This window comes from Trifolium pratense, linkage group LG4 (assembly GCF_020283565.1).
Source record: "Trifolium pratense cultivar HEN17-A07 linkage group LG4, ARS_RC_1.1, whole genome shotgun sequence".
NCBI lineage: Eukaryota > Viridiplantae > Streptophyta > Magnoliopsida > Fabales > Fabaceae > Trifolium > Trifolium pratense.
The window spans coordinates 8,412,991-8,433,547 of record NC_060062.1 but is presented as its reverse complement, the minus strand read 5'-3'; the positions used below and the strand labels follow the sequence as shown (position 1 = coordinate 8,433,547).

The 20,557-nt window shown below is 33.2% G+C and overlaps 2 protein-coding genes across 2 annotated transcripts; both read left to right on the top strand.

The window, feature by feature from the left end:
- Positions 1-1,831: 1,831 nt before the first annotated feature.
- On the top strand, positions 1,832-6,528 carry LOC123924674 (RHOMBOID-like protein 1). The gene is made up of 6 exons (XM_045977633.1): positions 1,832-2,339; positions 3,754-3,917; positions 4,634-4,797; positions 4,899-5,158; positions 5,504-5,630; positions 6,071-6,528. The coding sequence occupies exons 1-6, from the start codon at positions 2,014-2,016 to the stop codon at positions 6,191-6,193; spliced, it is 1,164 nt and encodes a 387-aa protein (XP_045833589.1). The 5' UTR covers positions 1,832-2,013; the 3' UTR covers positions 6,194-6,528.
- A 1,104-nt stretch (positions 6,529-7,632) lies between these two features.
- LOC123920637 (ribonuclease II, chloroplastic/mitochondrial) lies at positions 7,633-18,957 on the top strand. The gene is made up of 14 exons (XM_045972929.1): positions 7,633-8,016; positions 9,254-9,410; positions 9,554-9,667; positions 9,756-9,833; positions 9,909-10,040; positions 11,776-11,997; positions 12,629-12,811; positions 13,132-13,194; positions 13,300-13,406; positions 13,488-13,637; positions 14,502-14,661; positions 15,855-16,250; positions 16,847-17,071; positions 18,162-18,957. The coding sequence occupies exons 1-14, from the start codon at positions 7,757-7,759 to the stop codon at positions 18,285-18,287; spliced, it is 2,373 nt and encodes a 790-aa protein (XP_045828885.1). The 5' UTR covers positions 7,633-7,756; the 3' UTR covers positions 18,288-18,957.
- The last annotated feature ends 1,600 nt before the right edge of the window (positions 18,958-20,557 follow it).

Sequence of the window (20,557 nt, the reverse complement as noted above, 5' to 3'; positions counted from 1 at the left end):
AATGGAAACTTTAGACTAGAAATTGAATAAATAACGTGTGAGTGATGAATAAATAATTAACCTTCATATCCTTTAACCTCCAAGGCGAGGAAGTTCACGACATGGGTTTCGCTCAAAAGCCTTCCATACAAGATGTTGCCACATGATCTTAAATTGGTTCTCATCCAAGGGCTTGGACCAATATACCCAAGCCCATTGGTTAATAGAATTCATAATGGAAGACGGCGTGGGATCAAGAGACATCACTACGACAAAGAATCATTCTTTCTTAAGCACATGTATATGAATGAATTAATGTAAATATGTAGTTTATGAGTTTTAGTGTAAAGTTAATGATGGAAGAAATACTTACTAATGATAGGAACTTTGATATGTGAAATAATTTGTCCAACAAAATCCAAAGTATCATTGCTTGGCATATTAGCTTCAATAAGAATCATATCAAAACTTTGGTTGAACAAGTAATTCCATCATCAGATATAGTGCAACAAGTAATCATCGAAAAAAATATGAAAAGTTAGAATTTTTATTTTATAAAAATGAAAACTTTGAATTAAAAAATAATAAAAATGGAAACTTTAGAATAGAAATAGAATAAATAAGATGCGATGCGAGTGATGAAATAAGTAACTAACCAATTTTGATAATGTAACTTTTGCGGATCTCCTGGATAGTGCATAGAGAGCCGATGTTATGATCAACTGCAAGAATCTTAAGATCCGGGAATGGTGATGAATGGTTAGCGGCCATTAAAATGATGGAGGAGTGAAAAAGAAAGAAGACTTTTTGAAGAAAAGAAAGATAGAAACACAGGAATGAGTGAAGAGTGAGCGTAGCAACGCACAAGTTTTTTGGTTGTTGAATTGAATGAATAAAGAAAGAAAATAATGTATTTATACTAATGTATCTTGTGGATCAAGGATATGTCACGCGCCAGATAGCGGCAGCTAAGCAAGTGTTAATGTTTTTTTTTTTTCAAGTAGTTTATTGTGGTTATAAATTTCACAGTATAAAGTCAAATTTTTATTGTTCTTAATACAATAATTTTATTTTTGGATTTATGTGTTCATAGGACACATACTAGCAAACCAAAAAAATTTAGTAATATTTTTTTAGATTAAATATGTTTTTGGTCCTATAAAATCAAGATCTTTTGTACGGTGAGTTTAACTCAGTTGATAGGGACGTCGTATTATATATACATGAGCCGATATTTGAATCTCGGACACCTCACTTATTCACTTTAAAGGTAAAATTTCAAACCACTAGACTACTTGACAAAAAAAAATTATGGAGACCATTTTAGTTTGTTCCTTGCTTAATTTTTATTAAATTTTTAGTCCTTAAATTATTTTTCTTGCAACTAAAATTAAATTTGTTTAATCATGATTAAACTCTAAAATTTTTTAATGATTTTTTATAGGCATGTTTAAAATATCCTATAAAGTTTATTTACTAAAATTTAAATTTTTTTAATATGATATAAATTAAATATGAATTTTTTAAACAACAAAATTTCAAGATAAAAGTAACCAAAATCATGATCTATAAATCAATTTTCTGAACTCATTTTTTCCTAGAAGAACTATTTATCATGTTCGAAACATATCCACGAAAAAAATCATTTATAGAAACAAATTATCTTTAACAGTAGGGACCAAAATTAAGTGTGCAAGATAATTTTCTAGGACTAAAAATTGATTAAAAATTAAGTAAGGATCACTATTTTGTAAAAATCAAACATATATTTAGTTCTTTTTTTTAAACAAACTTTAGTAATAACTAATAATAAAATAATGAAATACTAATTTTAAATTTGTAATTAAAAAATTGTGTCCCAATGGTGCAAGTAAAGTTAAGTTGGTAATCTAAAAAATCCTAATTTCTTTTGACTCCTTCATCATCTTCTTCTTCTTCTTCTTCTTCTTCTGACTTCAATTTCCAAACCCATTCTCTCATCAAATCAAATTCAACCCTAAAAACCCACACTTTCTTCACATTCTCCTCATCTCCATGGCACCTCCAGGAGAACCACCACCACCACCATTACAGATCCAAACCAGAACCAACAACAACAACAATATGGATCACTCAGTTTCACTACCAATTCAAAATCAACAACACTACAATAATGGTTTTGTTAGAGAAGTGAAACATTATAAAAAATGGTTTCCTTGGTTAATACCATTCTTTGTTGTTGCTAATGTTGTTGTTTTTGTTATCACTATGTATGTTAACAATTGTCCTCGTAATTCTGTTTCTTGTATTGCTCGCTTTCTTCATCGCTTCTCTTTTCAGCCTTTCAAAGAAAATCCTCTTCTCGGTCCTTCTTCATTGACGTTAGTGATTTTTCTTCTTCTTCTTTCACTATTTCTTTCTATGTTTTTATGATAGCTTATGTTGAAATTCATGGAAATTAATTAACTTTTTTAGAAAATTAATTGGGTTTTTGTAACATGGTGGACCATGGTTTGAATAAATTGAATTCACACTATGGTTTTCAACTGTTGTAAATATGTTGATGGTGACTGCATAGTATGTGTGTGTGTGTGTGTGTGAGAGAGAGAGAGAGAGAGAGAGAGAGAGAATAGGAAAGTTATCTTGGTGAATTAGATGAAGGGAGATGGTGGAGCAACGGCGGTGTTGCACCTGCAAGGACTCTTGACGCTCAGAGGCTAATAAGTGGAAAGAGTAGTTGCATAATGAAAAGTGTAACTTTGACTACAAACCCTTTTGTTGTATGGTAGTTTGGTCGAATACTTTTGACTTGAAATGCAGTAACCGCCTAACATGTTGAGCATCGTTAGGTATGGTGTGGATTGTGGATGATTGTTGATCATGATCAACGGTCTTGATTGTGATTTGTGTGCTTCATTGAGGTTAAAATGTATGTGGCTTCTCGTTTGAGCCGCACTTGAGGTTGGGTCTCTAGGTCTAGTCCAGAATAGGTTTGAATTCCCCCTGCTAGGATGAGAAAGACCCAACCCAGTCTGACCTAGCCCGTGTCATTTCGGTTCAAGTTTGACCATGTCCCCATAGTGACTCGGGCTCATGTTTGACAGTTTGACCTTGTCCTATAATGACTCGGGCCCAAGTTTGACCATGTCCCATAGTGACTTGGGTTCAAGTTTGACCATGTCCAACAGTGAAATAGGGATGAAGTATCTCATTTTATGAGCTGATATCGAGTGAGAGACATGTTAGAGTTAACCTTTGAGTTTTGGGATAAGCTATTTAGTAGAAAGTGTTGTCAAGTAGAGGGTATATAGCGAGTGGCTCTATAGAACTGTAATGTATTGGAATTTGAACAAACCTCTGTTTTTTGTGATCCGCAATTGACAACACTAGTTGTACTATATGTAATATGCTACTGGTCCATGTTAGAATTATTTCCTAATTCTTGTGTAGTTCTAATTCCATAGACTAACATATTAGAAGGACTAATTGAAGCATTGACCAACGTTATAGAGACAAAAACCAAAACAATGAGGAACTAACAGAAAATTAAGGACTAATTGGAGCATTGACCAAAATTATAGTGACAAAAGCTACCTTTTCTCAATTTTGAGGACTAAGAGCCGAGGGATTTTTTTCCCCAAGAATTATAAGCGGAGATGTATATTTGTGGATACAAAATTATTTAAACCTTATTGATATTTTGTTATGAATGGATTTTAATATCTGATAGAAAATTCAAATTTTGAATTGATTGTTATCGTGATCAAATGACTGACGATTAGTTATGTTGTTCAGGCTACAGAAGATGGGGGCTCTTGATGTGAACAGAGTGGTTCGCAGGCACCAGGGTTGGCGCCTCATCACTTGTATGTGGCTACATGGTGGAGTTTTCCATCTATTAGCAAATATGTTGGGTATTCTATTCATTGGAATTCGACTCGAGCAAGAATTTGGGTTTGGTATGTCTTACATGACATATTCTGCTTTAGTCTTTAGTAGGATTAAATATATTTTTTTATTCTTACATAAGTTGTCCCTATTAGATTTTCCACACTTTAGTCTTGATTTATAAATTTGATTTCTGCTTTTTGTTCCTTGTTTGTGAAAAGTAAGCAATTCTGGTTCCTGCCGCTATCATTGATCCATTAAGTGCCGACCTTTCAAATGGATTCCTAACTCAAAGTTGGGTGACATGTTAGCCTTCAACATATCTATGGATGAAAAGGGACCAAAATTGCTTGGAATTTTAATATGGGTTAATTGATTTAAAACAAATTGAAGTCTTATTATCGATAGCAGGTGTCAGTGCAAGTTAGTTTTTAGTATTTCTGCCAATTTTTTTTCTTTTATTCTGTATTATTCAAATTTTTATGCTTTTAATACGGATTTGAGAGTATGAGTTATAACATGGATTCAAGAAGTAAAGTAGTAGATAGATAAAACTAACTAGGCAGTAACTGTATTCTGAAAAATTGTCCTAACCTTAGACTACTAGTATTGTATAGTTGGTGAGTGAAAGGTTAAGATACAATGTTGGTAACCGCTAAAGTATAATGTGCGTTGTACTGCTTATTATTGGTCAATAGATCAAAATGATACCCATGTTAGTTTCTCTTTGGAGAGGTACAGTTTTCTCAAGTTTCTCGTTACTAACTTATATATAGTTTTGCTACAGTGCTTATTGGACTGCTTTTTGTCATATCTGGATTTGGAGGCAGTTTGCTTTCTGCTCTTTTCATTCAGTCAAACATTTCCGTCGGTGCTTCTGGTGCGCTCTTTGGGTTGTTAGGAGGAATGCTATCAGAGCTTATCACTAATTGGTCTATGTATGACAACAAGGTGCGTATTAAATTTCTTAATTTGTACTCTAGTATCTTAAAAGTAAAGATTGTGCACTTAAAAGAAAACTACTGATAATCAATACTTTGTTTCATGTTCAGATTGCAGCACTTCTCACACTTGTGATCATCATTGGTGTCAATCTCGCAATCGGGATTCTTCCACATGTGGACAACTTTGCTCATATAGGAGGCTTCCTTACAGGATTTCTTCTCGGATTTGTGTTTTTGATACGTCCTCAGTTTGGATGGATAAACCAACGATATGCTCGTGTAGAGTATTCTCCAACACGTGCTAAGCCTAAATTCAAGAAATATCAGTGCATATTATGGGTCCTCTCCTTGATCATTCTAATTGTTGTGTAAGTTCTGAAGATACATTTTTTTAAGATCAAGTTGCTCTAGCTAAAGTATGTGTATTGGGAGACTTGAGTCTTGAGCATGATTAGCCCTGTTCACAAATAGCATGAGATCTGAGCTGTCTAGTTTAGTCGCTTTCTTAATTTTTTTTCATGTATGTATACGATGTTGCTAGTCATTGCTACCGTAAGGATAGCTGCTTTCTAAATTTCACTGAATATCATGAGAGGAAACGCCTGTCTTAAATGATAAAGAATGAAAGATCTTTATCTAACTCTCGAAATTTGGTTCTGTGCATGAGTGAGTATATTGAAACTTCTGTCTGTTAATTTGTCTAAATATCACAGGCTTTCTGTTGGACTTGCTGCACTGCTCCGGGGTGTTGATGCAAATAATCACTGCTCCTGGTGCCATTATCTGTCTTGTGTTCCAACTTCAAAATGGAGCTGCCATACAGAGCCAGCATATTGTCTGGTAAGCATTTTACCTCCTCAAAACCTCCTCATCTGAACAAACTTATTTATCAAAACCTCCTTATCTGAATAATTTGGCAGCATAGTGTTCCAACTTTACTCATGCATCATAAACTCTAAATTTATTTTGCAATGTGAGATTATTTGGGAGAGTTTATGAAAACAACAGTTTATTTCCATAAACTCTTCTGGATAACTTGTGAAAAAACCTATAGTTAATATTTTTTTTTGGTACATAAACCTATGGTTAATATGAAAACAATTTGACTTTATTTTATCTTTTTTTCATAGAAATAACTTATACATAGACACTTATAATTCGGGCTATATGATAAACACTTAATTAAGCTGCTTATCTAAGCATGGTCTGATAACTCGGTTGTATTTTTTTTGTTTGTTTTCGTTTGGATATTCATTTTGTTGAAATACCATAAAATGCAGTCAAACCAGCTTGGCAATCAGCTGAATGTAACATGCTCAAGTAATGGTAAATCCACTACATACTTGATGCAAGATCCTTCTAGTTCACAGATCCAGCAATTGTGTACTCAGCTTTGTAATTGAGTTCTTACCGAAAAGAATGACCGTTGAAGGAGATCATCAGTTTGTTGATATTAGGATTTCAGGCTCTCATGGAGTACTATAATGCTATACTATACTACTATGTAGTTCATACCTTTTGCTTTATTCAGGAAACCAATTTTTTTAAAGAATTAATTTTGTCATAGCAGATTTTTTTTATTGTGTGTATATATATAATAATAGATTGGTTGATACCTATTTTGTGCTAGGATCAAAATTATACTTACAGTTACAGATGATTTACTATATTATAACAGAGATAAAAGCTATGTTCTAATTGCTTTGACATGAATACACTTTACTGTGTTTTGAGTTTTGAGTTTTGATTTCTGTGTGAAGTTACCTGATGTTGGAAACTTAGAATACTTTGATTGCGGAGTAAATCACCAACTTATTTCTTGAATTTGTAGAACACCCTTTTTCTCCATGTCAACAATTTGTTAAAAGTTGAAAACTCAGGATTAATGATTGTTTATATCAAATAACTCGGGAATAACTTCTATTTTTGAGCACTTGACCAAAAACAAACTTCTATTTTTGAGCAAATTATCATAAAATATAAAGTGAACTGAAACTTGATGTCCTCCCATGAAATCTCACAGGAGAGGTTCCTAGCTTGAGATATAGAGAGGAGTAGACTCGTAGGTCCCAAACCTATACCACACCAGGTCAATTTGTTGGGGTTAATGACATAAATATTTTTCTTCTTTAAACAAAATCATTAACCGCAAGTGGTTTACTAAAAGACGAATTGTTTAGAACAATACGAGTTTTATTTTCTCATGATGTTTTTTTTTTATTCATAATGACATTAGTTCAATATATTAGTGAAACACTTTTTAAACAAAACTTACTTTTATCTTATCTTATAACCGAACTTTTTCATCTTCACAACAAGAGTTAAAATGTCACACATAAATAAAAAAATAATTTCTAACACTATTCCACCACATGACAAAATTTCAATTAATATTATTTGGATCTTGTTAACATGTGCATGTAGGGCACATGATAAGATACCTTAATATAAAAATTTAACATTTAATGATACAAGACATTTAATGCTTGAAAAGTTAAAATGCACAAATTTTAAAGTATAATTTCTATTTTTTCTTCCTTAACATGTGTCATATATGCACATGTTAACATTCTCCTTTTAGATAGACGAAATGATGTCTTCATAATCTTAACTCAGCTAGCAGAGACATCACATATATTATGCAGAAACCGAAGTTAAAAATTCGAACAATTCATTATTTACTTTAAGGTAAAAATTTTAACCACAAATATTAGACGTAAAAAGAAATGATAATAATCATTAAAACATTGCTTCAAAAAAAAAAAATCATTAAAACACACCACAATTAAAAATAAGTCGCGACGAAAAATGGATTAAAAATAATCTGCATACAATACATAACAAGCCAAACACGCCCTTAAGTTTTCAACAAATACTTATCAGTTCGTTTATCTTATACCCTTCTTCTTCTTCTTCTTCACTACTCACACCGCTCCAATGAACCTCTGAAACTGAACCCTCTAACAATGGCCATTCGAGCAGTTAACAACTGCTCCTTCTTCCGCCCTTCTCCTTCTCTCTCCTCCGTCCCTCACTTTTTCTCAACCTACCGCCGTCTTCCCACCGTCATCCGCTTCCATCCTCCATCCTCCTGCTATGGCTGTTGCCATACTCAAACACGCTCCATCAAAAGCCTCTTTGAAACCGTCATGGAAGAACTCAAAGCTAAGCGTAAACGCCGCAAGAAAGTCGTCGTCTCCGTTAACGCTTCTGCTTCTTCTTCCAAGTAGGTTTCTGTTGCTTTTATTGTAGTTTAGAGCTATCTAGTTTCATTTATGCAATGCAATTTCTAGCATATGGCTTTGTGGAATTGTGGTTTTAGGGTACTGATATGAATTCAATAGTGATTATTGCTATGTTCTGATAAGTGATAAATAACTTTGTTAAGCAATTTTCAATATAAAGCCCATTTGTTGCAGCTTTTTTCAAACAAAATCATCACTTTTAAAAGTTTCCATCCGTTTGTTACACTTTTTTAAGAAAAAAATCTAAAATTTGCTTCAAATGACAACCTGTTTTTAGTAGCTTCTCGAAAATTCAATTTTTTATAACTGTTTTTTTTTTTTTTTTTTTTTTTTTTTTTTTTTTTTTTAAAAAAAAAATGATTTTCATATTGGTAAACAAACACATAACAGCTTCTGGTTTTTTAAAAATATCTAAAAATTATTTAGTATCAAAATCACTTTTTTATAAGCTCTGTATAAGCACAAAATGCATTTTTAAGCTATGAAGCACTCACACTATTACATAGACACGCACCTGACATGTAGACACGGTGGTAATTTATAAAAATAGAAGTGATTGAATATAATCCCATGTGTCGGTTGTATTATTGGACACTGGATATATCTTCAACTTTAAGCGTCGGTGAATACGCAATTGTGGAAAGATTAGTAAATAAACTGGAAACATATTTATAAGCTATTTGTATAAGTCGTTCAAAACACTGCTTATGTAATAGTTTTAATTTGCAGCGAAGGTTTTGGAGGTCTTTGTAAAATCACCGCGACCGCAATTTAGGCCGTATTTGTATGCAATTTTGTGCTATATCAAGGGTTGCAACACAACCACACATCCACAAACTTTGGCTTATTGCGTAGAGAATAAAATAAGTTTAAAGAAGCTTTTATAAACACCCTGCTCACCATAGTATTTTACTAGGGCTGGGTTTTTATTTTTTGTTGGATCTCTAACTATGTGATCTTAAAGCTATAGCATACACAAATACTTCAACACTGTCAAAAAGTGCTATCTGGAGGAAAAAATAATGTTTTAAAAATTTGAAATGTGCCTTCTATTTTATTTTATCCTCCTCCGTTTGGTTTTGCTGTTTTAGCAACTAGAGAAACTATTTTCTGCAATAATGTTTTGGATACCCTGCTTTGAAGAGGAAGACAAATAAACTTTTCAATGAAGCCAGATTTGATGTCTTACTATCTTAATTTTATTTATTGGTTTCATAGTGCGGAACTGTTGAATGAAGTGCTTACTGAAGAGATACTTGTGAACCGTTCATTGCAAAAAGGTTTGCTTTTGGAATTCAAGAAGGATTCTGATAGAATATTGCTAGCAGTTGCTCAGAGACCTGATGGCAAGAAGAACTGGATGGTTTCAGATCAGGTTCTTGTTGAAACATCATAATGCGGCATGTTTAATAGGTTGCTAGGGGCGGGGACATATTGCATTTTTATTAAATGCTAGTAAAAAGTAAAAACTATTAGGTTTTACGTAGTCTGACCATACCTCGATTTTTTGTGCTGAAGAATGGCGTCTCTAGTTCCATCAAGCCACAACAAGTGACATATATTGTTCCTGGTATATCAAATTTTGACCAAGCAAATATCGCCGGTTTTCTTCAGAAAGCTCAGGACAATATGGTAAGTTTCACAATTGGATGGTAGCAGATATAAAAAATTATTACTTCTCTCTTCTGTCTGTAAGTAAATACTGGATGATCTGATGCAGGACCCATCACTACTTGAATTTGCTTGGTCTGAACTACTTGAAAAGAATAAGACAGTGACAGTTGAAGAGATGGCCGAGGTAATATCCATATGTTTTCTGGATTGGATGTCAAAGCATGTTTCTATTTCCTTATATAAAATACCTGTTCTGCAGATAATTTTTGGTAGTGTTGAGCCTCTTGAGAGTTATTCTGCTCATCTCTTGCTATCAAAAGACGAAGTATATTTTACTGTACTTGAGACTAAAGGATCTCGCTGCGTTTATGGACCTCGATCAAGTGAGCAGGTAAATGTATTACTTTCAGGTGTAGAGTATAAAAAATTAATATTTTCATTATGCATCTAAGTCAACATACATATGTTTTCTGAGGATAGCCTTATATGAAGGCCAGATACTTGATACGACACGAGTATGACATGAGTACAGGGATACACGAAATTCTTAAAAATTAAAGATACGATAGGATCTAAATACATTAACAGAAGTTTATAAAACTACATACATATTTGTCATAAATGCATAATAATTGTTCAGCGACATTTATATTATATTTTATTTTAGGACATTGATTTTTTTAAATTTTTTTTATTAACATTAATATACAACTAAGTGCATCTGACAATCAGTCCTACCAAAAGATACTTGCGATCATAACAAAAATGTATTATTTTCTTGGTAAATGACTAAATGTCACAAATGTATTTTATGTCAACATGTCGCAAAATAACATTAGTCGTATTTAAAATAAGCCTTAGATTCTGGTTAATTGCTCACTATTTACTGTGCAGTACTAATTGTATCATTTTTGTCTCCCCAAAATTAATGAAGGAGTATGTACTCTAATTTTGCTCACAACCTAAAGAACAAAGTTGTATAAAAATATTTAAGACGGTTTTCAGAGTTTTCTTTCGAAGCATCGCAGAAGTCTCCCAAATATCTCTAAATATTTTGTTCTGAAAAATTTAAAAAGTTGGAATATATTGTGTGTATATGTATTGAGGAGTGTCAAACACATATCAGTATTGGATGCGGCCTATGGGTACAACATGATATTTTGGAAATTTTGGAGTATCTAGGCTTCATAGATAGTCTTGCATTGTTTTGGTTATTTTAAACTGTTTTGTATTTTTTGTAAATTGTGATCCCAAAACAGTAGTTTGAAGCCACTGCTTATGACCAGTTTTTCATTAATTTATTATCTGTCAGCTGAACTTTTCCTCAAGTTGTGATGTGCTACCCCTTTTGAAATAAAGAAAATATAAAACATTGTTATTGTGGTATCTTTGTCATATGAATCATAGGTTTCTTTGGCACAACATCTAGGGTTAAATTAAGCTTTTGGCTTCTATTTGTGGCCAAACATGTGGTTTTGTTAAGGAGGATTTGTTATTTTCCAAAGTTTACTTGATATTCTCTCTGTTATTCTCTTAGAAGTTAAAAATGGGGAAACTCGCTAGTTCTTTGCTCATCAGTTACCGTACGTACTTTTGAAACTTTGAATTACATAAGAGTGTGTTTGGTAACACAAATAAGCTAGCTTATAGCTTATTATATGAGCTTACAAGCTTGTTTCAAAAAATTAGAGGTGTTTGGTAACAAGCTTTTTGTACTAGCTTATAGCTTTTTTTCAGATGCTATTTCAAGTAGCATTTGAGCTTATAGCTTATAGCTTTTTACACTTTATTCCATTTTTACCCTTTAATTTAATAACTACCCACTCTAAAAAATAAACTACCCACTATCAATTATGTAATTTTATATTTAATAACCACTTTAAAAGCTAATTTTACCACACACTTTAATTTCAATAAGCTAGCTTTTCAGCTATCAGCTATAAGCTAGCTTTTCAGCTATCAGCTAGCTTATCAGCTATCAGCTAGCTTATAGCTTATTTTTACCAAACAGACCCTAAGTGTGATATTTTCACGTGTAGTTGTCTTTTGTTTTGTCTTTCTATAAATATTAAGAAGTCTAAGCAGAAATGTATATCCCTTTTATTTTATTATTTATAAAAAGGCAGGTTGAGGAACTTATTCGTAGGAAGGCGGCAAAGGAGATTGCTGTGAAAGAATTTCAGGAGTTTATTAAACTGCTGCGCTCTGCGAAATCAATGCCTTCACAAGATAAACCTTCGAAATCTTCATGGAAGGATGAGGAGAAAATTTGGAGCAGAATTGAGTCACTTGAAGCATATGCTATTGATGCTTGTAAAAGTGATGAACAAAGGGAAACAGCTGGGATGGTACCTTTTCTCCCTCATAGTTTGTTTTCATTTATTGTTGTATTTAGCAATTAGTTTGTCTGTTTGTGTGTTTATATAAGAAGAAACAATAGCAACAATATCCACCAAGTCCTATTCCATTAGGTGTGGTCAGCTACATGGATCTATTTACGCCACAAAGTCCATATAAGTAAGATGGAGATATAAGAAAATAGAGAGGAGAATCCACAAATTAGATTCTGTAACTTATTTTAATTTGTCTCCTTGTACTATATTTATGCTTAGGAATTTGATCATGTACAGGTGCAGTACAAAACTTACCCGAGTAATGCTCTTGTTCTTATAAAAATACTTTTTTCTACAATGAGAAAGGCTGATCTTGATGGATTCAGATGTCTTTTTGTTTGGAAGTTTTGTAGAAAAATCATTTAAGTTTAGTTGGACAGGATTTAAAGGGTCATGTGGGTAGAACATCTAGAGAGTATGAGGGTATTATGATTTATGATGTTGATTCATCCATGTAGTTGATCTCATCTAGTTAAAGTTTGGTTGTTATTGTAATCATACGTCTCTAGATTGTAGGTTGTTATACATGTCACCGAAGTTGACTTTCTTGTTCTTCTAATAACTTCACGCTCCATGATTCTAACAGATACTAAAGGAAATGGGTCTGGCAAAAACAACATCTTCAACTGTGAAGCTCTTAATAGATATTGGGTATTTTCCTGTACATGTCAATCTTGATTTGTTGAAGATGAAAATTCCCACTGATCACTCTGAAAAGATCACATCAGCTGCTCAAAGTCTTCTATCAGACTCATCTGATCCAGATGAAGTAATTTTTATTTGCTTGATTGACTCATAATACTGCTCAAAATCTTCTAATAGTTCCCTAGGTCTGGATTCTTTATTATGATATTTTGATATGCGTGGATTTAAAATTATTGATTTTTTTGACAGCTTTAAATTTTAATATGCCTGTGTACTCTCAATCTTCAAAACCTAATATCACTCAGAAAATTAGTATACAGTTGATGCATGCTAATTGAATTTTTTATCGCTGATAAGTTTATGGTGTCATATATTGCTCCGATTGTTACCTGTATGCATCTCAATATTTTTGCAGTTAGATAATTAGTGTTTCACTATGTTTAGGTTAACAGGAAGAACCTTACTAACCTGAAGGTCTATGCCATTGATGTTGATGAAGCTGATGAGGTGATCAATCAATCATTTTCTATTGGTTCTAATGAGATTCTTGCAACTGGTGCTCCATTTATTTTAATGACCCTAACATTTTATCAACCAACCAATAATATGTAGCTTGATGATGCTCTGAGTGCAACAAAGTTACAAGACGGTCGGATTAACGTTTGGATACATGTTGCAGACGCAACTAGATATGTTCAACCTGGAAGTATTGTGGATAGGTATGTGGTTGACGTTCAAAGAGACATTTTAAATGTTTGGTGTCATGTTATTCCTTAATGTTCTTAACTAATGGCACTTAGGGAGGCTATGAGAAGAGGAACTTCTGTTTTCTTGCCCACCGCTACATATCCTATGTTTCCGGAAAATCTTGCCATGGGAGCTATGAGTTTGAGACAAGGGGAGCTTTGTAATGCTGTTACTGTATCAGTTGTGCTGCATGATGATGGCAGGTAAACTTAAATTTGTCAATTGCATGTTGCGGTAAAAATTCACCCGATAACATTAGCAATATGACATCAAAATCCACTAAACCTTGCTATGTTGCTTATATTAACTTGAAGGAGAAAAAGGATGGAAATCTGATTTTTTTTTTTTATGATCCCAAAAAGTAGTCATGGATTACACTTTTATAGACTAATATAAGTAAATCCTATTAATAGCTATTCTATAATTAGCCCTTTTAAAAAAAAGGGGTAATTAAGGAAGTATAGTATTAGAACTAAGGGGACATCAGGAGATATGCAGAAGTGACAAGATGAAGGGAATAATATCTGTGTAATAGTCAAGGAAAGATGCATTTGCTAATACGACCTGAAAATTTTATCAAGACCTGGAGTAAGCTCTTTTACAGACTAGTAGAACCAGTGACACAATGTGAAATAGTGTACAGTAGTTCTCCGTGAAACAATATGGAATGAGGTACTTCGCTCTTTAGATTATAAGATGGCATTCTGTTTATCAGATAAACCGAATTGAGCAAAACACCACCTTAAAATTTTACTGGTGTATGACATGTATCAAAAGGGTACAAGTAGTTTAAATGACATGACACTTTTTTCTTTTTGTATTACTAATTTGTTGAGTACATGGGAAAAAGTAGATTGGCAGCTAGAATGCCGAAACCGAATTTTGTTTTCATTACAGTTTTTTTGAAATATAGAGACTAGGGACATTATTTCATTTGGAATATCTACATATGTCTTGAAACTCATCAATGAGAGAATAACTTTGAAAGGCTCAACAATAATATCTATGATTATTATTTTTAGAGATGGACTGGCTTCTATTAATAATATTCTTTGTGCATTTAACAGCATTGCAGAATGTTCAGTGTTCAACTCAGTGATTAAACCAACATACATGCTAACATATGAGAGTGCGTCAGAGCTACTTCATTTGAACCTTCAGGAGGAGGTTGAGCTTAGAACTTTGTATGAGGCTGCAAAGCTTCGGTTAAATTGGCGGCGCCAACAGGTAGACATTAGTTTCTTCTTTTGATTCACGATTATTTTATGTTTTTAATGTACTTAGGGTTTTTCATTATCCCTTTTGATAAAAGGAGGTGATTCTTAAGTCAGATCATATATAATTTTGAACAACGATAAACTATGAACATATGATGTTAATAGCGGCACTATAGCGCGCTATAGCGTGGCGTCAGACCACCTCTCCGCTATGCTATAAGGCCGCTTTCCGCTATTTAGAGAAGCGGAAATAGAGGCCACTATTTGCAGGATAATAGCGGTGGCGTAGCGGATCGGTAGCGCTATTCGGATGCTTTTGCGTTTTGGAGGGAAATTTTTTATAAAAACCCTTATTTTGGAAATAAATCATAAAGTGAAGGGTATTTTAGTCTTTATTTAGAACTTACTTTGATGGTAAATGACAATATTTAGTATAATTATTAAGTAAGAAAGTCCTTTTAATTTTGTGTATTTTTCTATTTTTTAGTATTTATGTATGTTGTTGGAATTTATGTTTAATTTGTATATGGCCGCTATACTGCTATAGTGCTACCCGCTATAGCATTTTTTAGGGTCGGCGCGTATCTGATATTAACAACATAGCTATGAACCAACTATTAATCACATTTGACAAGATCTTCCAGTTGACCTGATCACTGATTCACAATTCATATCTATGCATGTTTCATAACTGCCTAAATAAAGCATCACCCGAAACCTGTTACTTAAATCTCATGGGTCTTAAAATATTATTACTCTCAGATAAGTGATGAAAAATTGCATTTGTATTTGATATTTTTATGTTATTAAACAAAGCAAGCACAATTTTCCAAACTGACAGCATGCTTTAATGAACACAGTTTTACCTATTTGTTTGCATTCCTTCAAATCACTTTAGTTAGCTTCATAGCTAGTTAAAGTATCGAAAGTATACTGAGGCTGCATTTTTTGAAGTTAGAAATTTGTATCCAATACGTGCAGTCAAATATTGTGAGAATTTATGGGGATGTCTGTTGAACAAAAGTTCTGGCTGAATGCTTGAGTAAAAATATGGCTTAGTAATTGAAATCCACACTTGTGGGTCGTTAGTGACATTATGACTGATGGAGTTGGCTATTTATTAAGAAAGTATTTTAGTTAGCTGAAGCTATTGAGATTTATTAGTCTGACATTTTAGGATTTCCTTTCTCTGCCTTTGTTAAGGGTGCAGTCGAGACAGCAACATTAGAAACTCGCATCAAAGTGTCTAATCCAGAGGATCCTGAGCCATCAATAACCCTTTATGTGGAAAACCAGGCAGACCCTGCAATGCGATTAGTCTCTGAGATGATGATACTCTGCGGCGAAGCTATAGCTACATTTGGATCCTTGAATAACATTCCTTTACCCTACAGGGGACAACCCCAATCAGATATAAATCTTTCTGAATTTTCCCATCTTCCAGAAGGGCCTGTTAGGAGCTTTGCTCTAGTTAAGATAATGCGTGCTGCTGAAATTGATTTCAGAAAGCCAGCACGCCATGGGGTTTTAGGAGTTCCTGGTTATGTTCAATTTACCTCTCCCATCCGTAGATATTTGGACCTTCTAGCTCATTATCAGGTATATTGCTTTCAATTTTATAATTGCAAATTGAAATGGATTACATTCTTTGTTGCTTCTTAATGCCTGCTATGAAATTGTTTGGGAAACCAGCAAGAAAACAAGAAATTGATGGAAACTAGATTAAAAATTGTTAAACAAACACTATGCAGAATGGGACAATTTGGGATACCTGAATTGCCTATATTTTTTTGGAGGAATATAGGCACACACAAAAAGCTAGAATCTATCTATATTTTACCGATGGAGGAATATAGGCACACACAAAAAGCTAGAATCTATCTATATTTTACCGATTTAACAATTTCTTTTGAGGGATCTAATTAGATAATGGTTATATATTATATACAACTATTTATGGTTTAATAAAAGGGTAAATAATATTTTTTGGTGAAACAAAGATATTAAATGGTACCTATTTACTTGCATATGTATTTCAGATGATAATATCATATTTTAGTATTTGTTTTGAATATATTGGTCGTCATACTCTTACCAATACGTCTTTTGTCATGTGATTAACTTCATCTTGATATTTTCTTCTAAGATGTTTTTTTGTCTGTTTTGGATGTGTCTGGAATGATTTTTTTCCTTAGATAAAGGCATTTCTTAGAGGTGAGCCTCCACCCTTTATACCTGGTAATCTTGAAGGGATAGGAGCAGGTGTAAATGAGAAAGCTAGAGAAGTGAGGAAACTCTGCAACAGTAGTCTCCGTTACTGGATACTAGAATATTTACGAAAACAACCAGAAGCAAGAAGATACCGTGCTTTGGTCCTTAAATTTTTTAAAGGTCGACTTGCAGCTCTATTGTTGGTTGAGGTAAGCAGCTAATGGTTCCTTCCTATTATATAATATTTTTCACAGGGCATGCCATTGGTTAATTGTTCCAGTAAGACTAATAGCATCATATAAAACATCTAGACGGGATAGTGATAGACACCTGGTTCAAAATATCGACAGAAAATTTGATTTACTGAGAAATTATCCTTACTCAATAGTTGTACTTGTACTAGGTAGTTACCATGCTAGTGAGTAAGAAAAAGAGAATACAAATAACTACAGAAACCCATATCCATGTATTCCAGATATCTAGAACATCATTAGTTTCCTTTTCAATAATACTCAAGATGGCTCCCTCTAACCTTCCACTTTCATTATTTATAAACTATCATCTTCCACTTTGATCAACTCCTTAACCAACTAACTAGCTAACTCACTAACTAACTATTCCATTTAACCAATAGGGTTATATAACAGGTAGCTTCTTAAAATTAGCTGCGTTGATGACCTATTGACCAGCAAATCAGTCATTAAAGTATACTGAGTAGAGTATTATTTTCACAAGGATTGATATTTCAAGTACCAATTGACAAAGAAATGTTCTAGTTGAATAAGATCGATATTCAATTGTGATAGAAAATGAGATTCATTTTTGAATAAGAATAAGAGAACTGATGGAAAATAAATTTTATGACAGCACAACAGTGATAAAAATGACAGTCACTGAATAAGTGTAATTGATGAATACACAATAACAGGATATTTTGTTATCGTTTAATTCCCCTCTTATTCCAGACCTCATGTATATAAGTGTTGACGGTCAGATTCTCAAATCTCAATTATAGCTAAACCTTAAAACCTTGATGCTATAGTCCCAGTTCTCAATGTAGCTCCTAAATCTTTAGGTGAACTCAATCCTGAGCTGCAATATTTGCAGGAATCACAAGATCACACCATTAACAATTCTTATTACTAGACAAGTTTTTAATTCTGCTTGTTACTTAAGATGTAAGATGCATTACATGGCTGTGTTTAGTTATCCTCGGGTATTGCTCTTACAGTGTTTTTACACCATGCAATTGTGATACTCTATTGTTCGAGTTTGACTTCAGATGATTCTCGTTTGCAGGTTGGATTTCAAGCTACTGCATGGGTCTCAGTAGGAACACAGATAGGCGACGAAGTAGTGGTTAAGGTTGAAGAATCACATCCGCGCGATGATATTATTCATGTGAAGGAAGTTGCAAGAGATTGACTTAAGATATGTTATCGAAAGGGCCTTTTCAATGTTCAACAATTTGTTCAAAAGGCTAAGCTCAGTTCCATTTGGGAGGATAACCTTGTTGAATCCCACTCAGCTTGACTAGTTTGGTGCAACCTCATTTTTCACATGGTAGCGAGATCAAGCTTCAGTGGCCAAATTTCAACATTTTAACATTTAAGCTGTTCAAATATTGAAGAGTATATCATTTTCTCTTAGCATGCAGTGACAGGAAGTTTCTCCCCCTCAATTATGCTGCAAGTGTATATCATTTTCTCTAAGCATGCAGTGACAGGAAGTTAGCAGGTTTTCTCCCCCTCTGATAATTTGTCCATTATTGTTGATTTGTTAAGATGTCTCTGATATAGAGGTGGTGGTAGTCATACATCGCCAAACGAAGATTTTTCTCATCGTTTACTGAAAATTCATGGCTGAGGCTTGAGGGCATATATATTTTTTGTAACGATAAATGTTAGTTATTTGTTAGATGATAGTGGAGTGTAGGTTTTGAATCTTATCCTCTTGATGCGCCTTACAATTTTTTTTTTATATTTTATTTACCTTTCAATTTGATATATAAATATGTAATTGAGTTTTTGTTGTAATCTCTAGAATTGGGGAAAGTTTTAATTTTAAATAAACTTGTGTCACAAGGTTAGCTAGATGGTTGGTCTCGAGTCTCGCCAATGCAAAATGTATGTATATATGGCCTGTGTGCTAGCCTGACACCATTTCTTTATTTTTTTTAAGGGTTTGTTTGGGTGGAAGTTTCTAGGAGGGAAGCGAGGGAGGGAAGGAAAAGAGTTATGGTAAACCATTCTCTTGTTTGGGTGTGTTATAAGTCATACCAATGAGAGGGATTCTGTAAACATTTTAAAACTCGTAAGCTTCTTGTGACTTTAAACTAAAGAAGTAGTGTCTCTGGAGAATATATTTTTCCACCCTCGAAGCTTTCCTGAATTTCTAAAAATACACTGCTCGAGTTCTAGAACTCTTGAACTATACTTTACACGTTGAAATTTTAGAACTCGAGCACCCTGAATACACATTTTAAAATTTAGAATTTTATATGTTCAAGTTCTAGAATTCGAACTCCTGTACATATAAGAAATTTTAAAATTTTACACGTTTAAGTTTTGAGACAATTCAGTTTTCTTAAGTTGTTTATGATGTTTAAGTTATTTATGCTTCTTATGATTCTTCTGTTGATGTGAAGCCAAATAATGTATAAAATTTGAAATTATAGTACTTTTTAAAATTGTGGATAATCTTGATAGAACTAAAACTGTGTCAATGTATGTATGGCTTTGTATTAGGTGGAAAATAGTGAGGAGCATATATAACTAAGTAAATAACTTTGAAAATCAGAATTGCTTTAGCAAAAGACAAGCGATGAAATACCTTCAAAAAAATAAAATCCATTCATGACAAAATATCAATAAGGTTTAAATAATTTTGTATCCACAAATATACACCTTCGCTTATAATTCTTGAAAAAAATAATCCCTCGGCTTAGTCCTCAAAATTTAGAAAAGTTAGCTTTTGTCTCTATAATGTTTGGTCAATTCTTCAATTATCCTTCTGATATTTTAGTCTATGGAATAAGAACTACATAGGAATTAGGAAATAATTCTAACATAGACCAGCAATATATTACATATAGTAAAATTGGTGTTATTTGCTGGTCGCAATCAAGTGCGGCTCAAACGAGAAGCCACACGAATCACAATCAAGCTCATCGATCATTATCAACCGTCGCCCACTATCCACACCATTTCAAGTCAAAAGTATTCAACCAAACTACTATACAACAAAAGGGTGAGTAGTCAAAGTTACACTTCCATTTATGTAACTACTCTTTCCACTTATTAGCCTCCGAGCGTCAGAGTCCTTGCAAGTGCAACACCTCAAATCTTTTTTAAAAATATTATCTGATGTGGAATTTAAATAATAAATATAAATGATTTTTTTTCACGTGTACAAGCCACGTCAGCAGATTTGCACAGTAACATGTCCTACTGTACAACCCGATAGTTGACATTAAGAAATATCCGCATGTCGTCCACCAAATAATGCACTGCTTCTCTAAAAATATTTTCTTGTAATAGACTATTTCCATCAAATAACAGTCTCCATACTTACGAGCCAAAAACTAAATATAAATGATTGATGAATCCTAGCATATATGCCATAGTATGTTGATAATTTTAGATTAACTTTATTAAATACCAATGGAATTTACCTAAATTAATAGATCTGCTTAT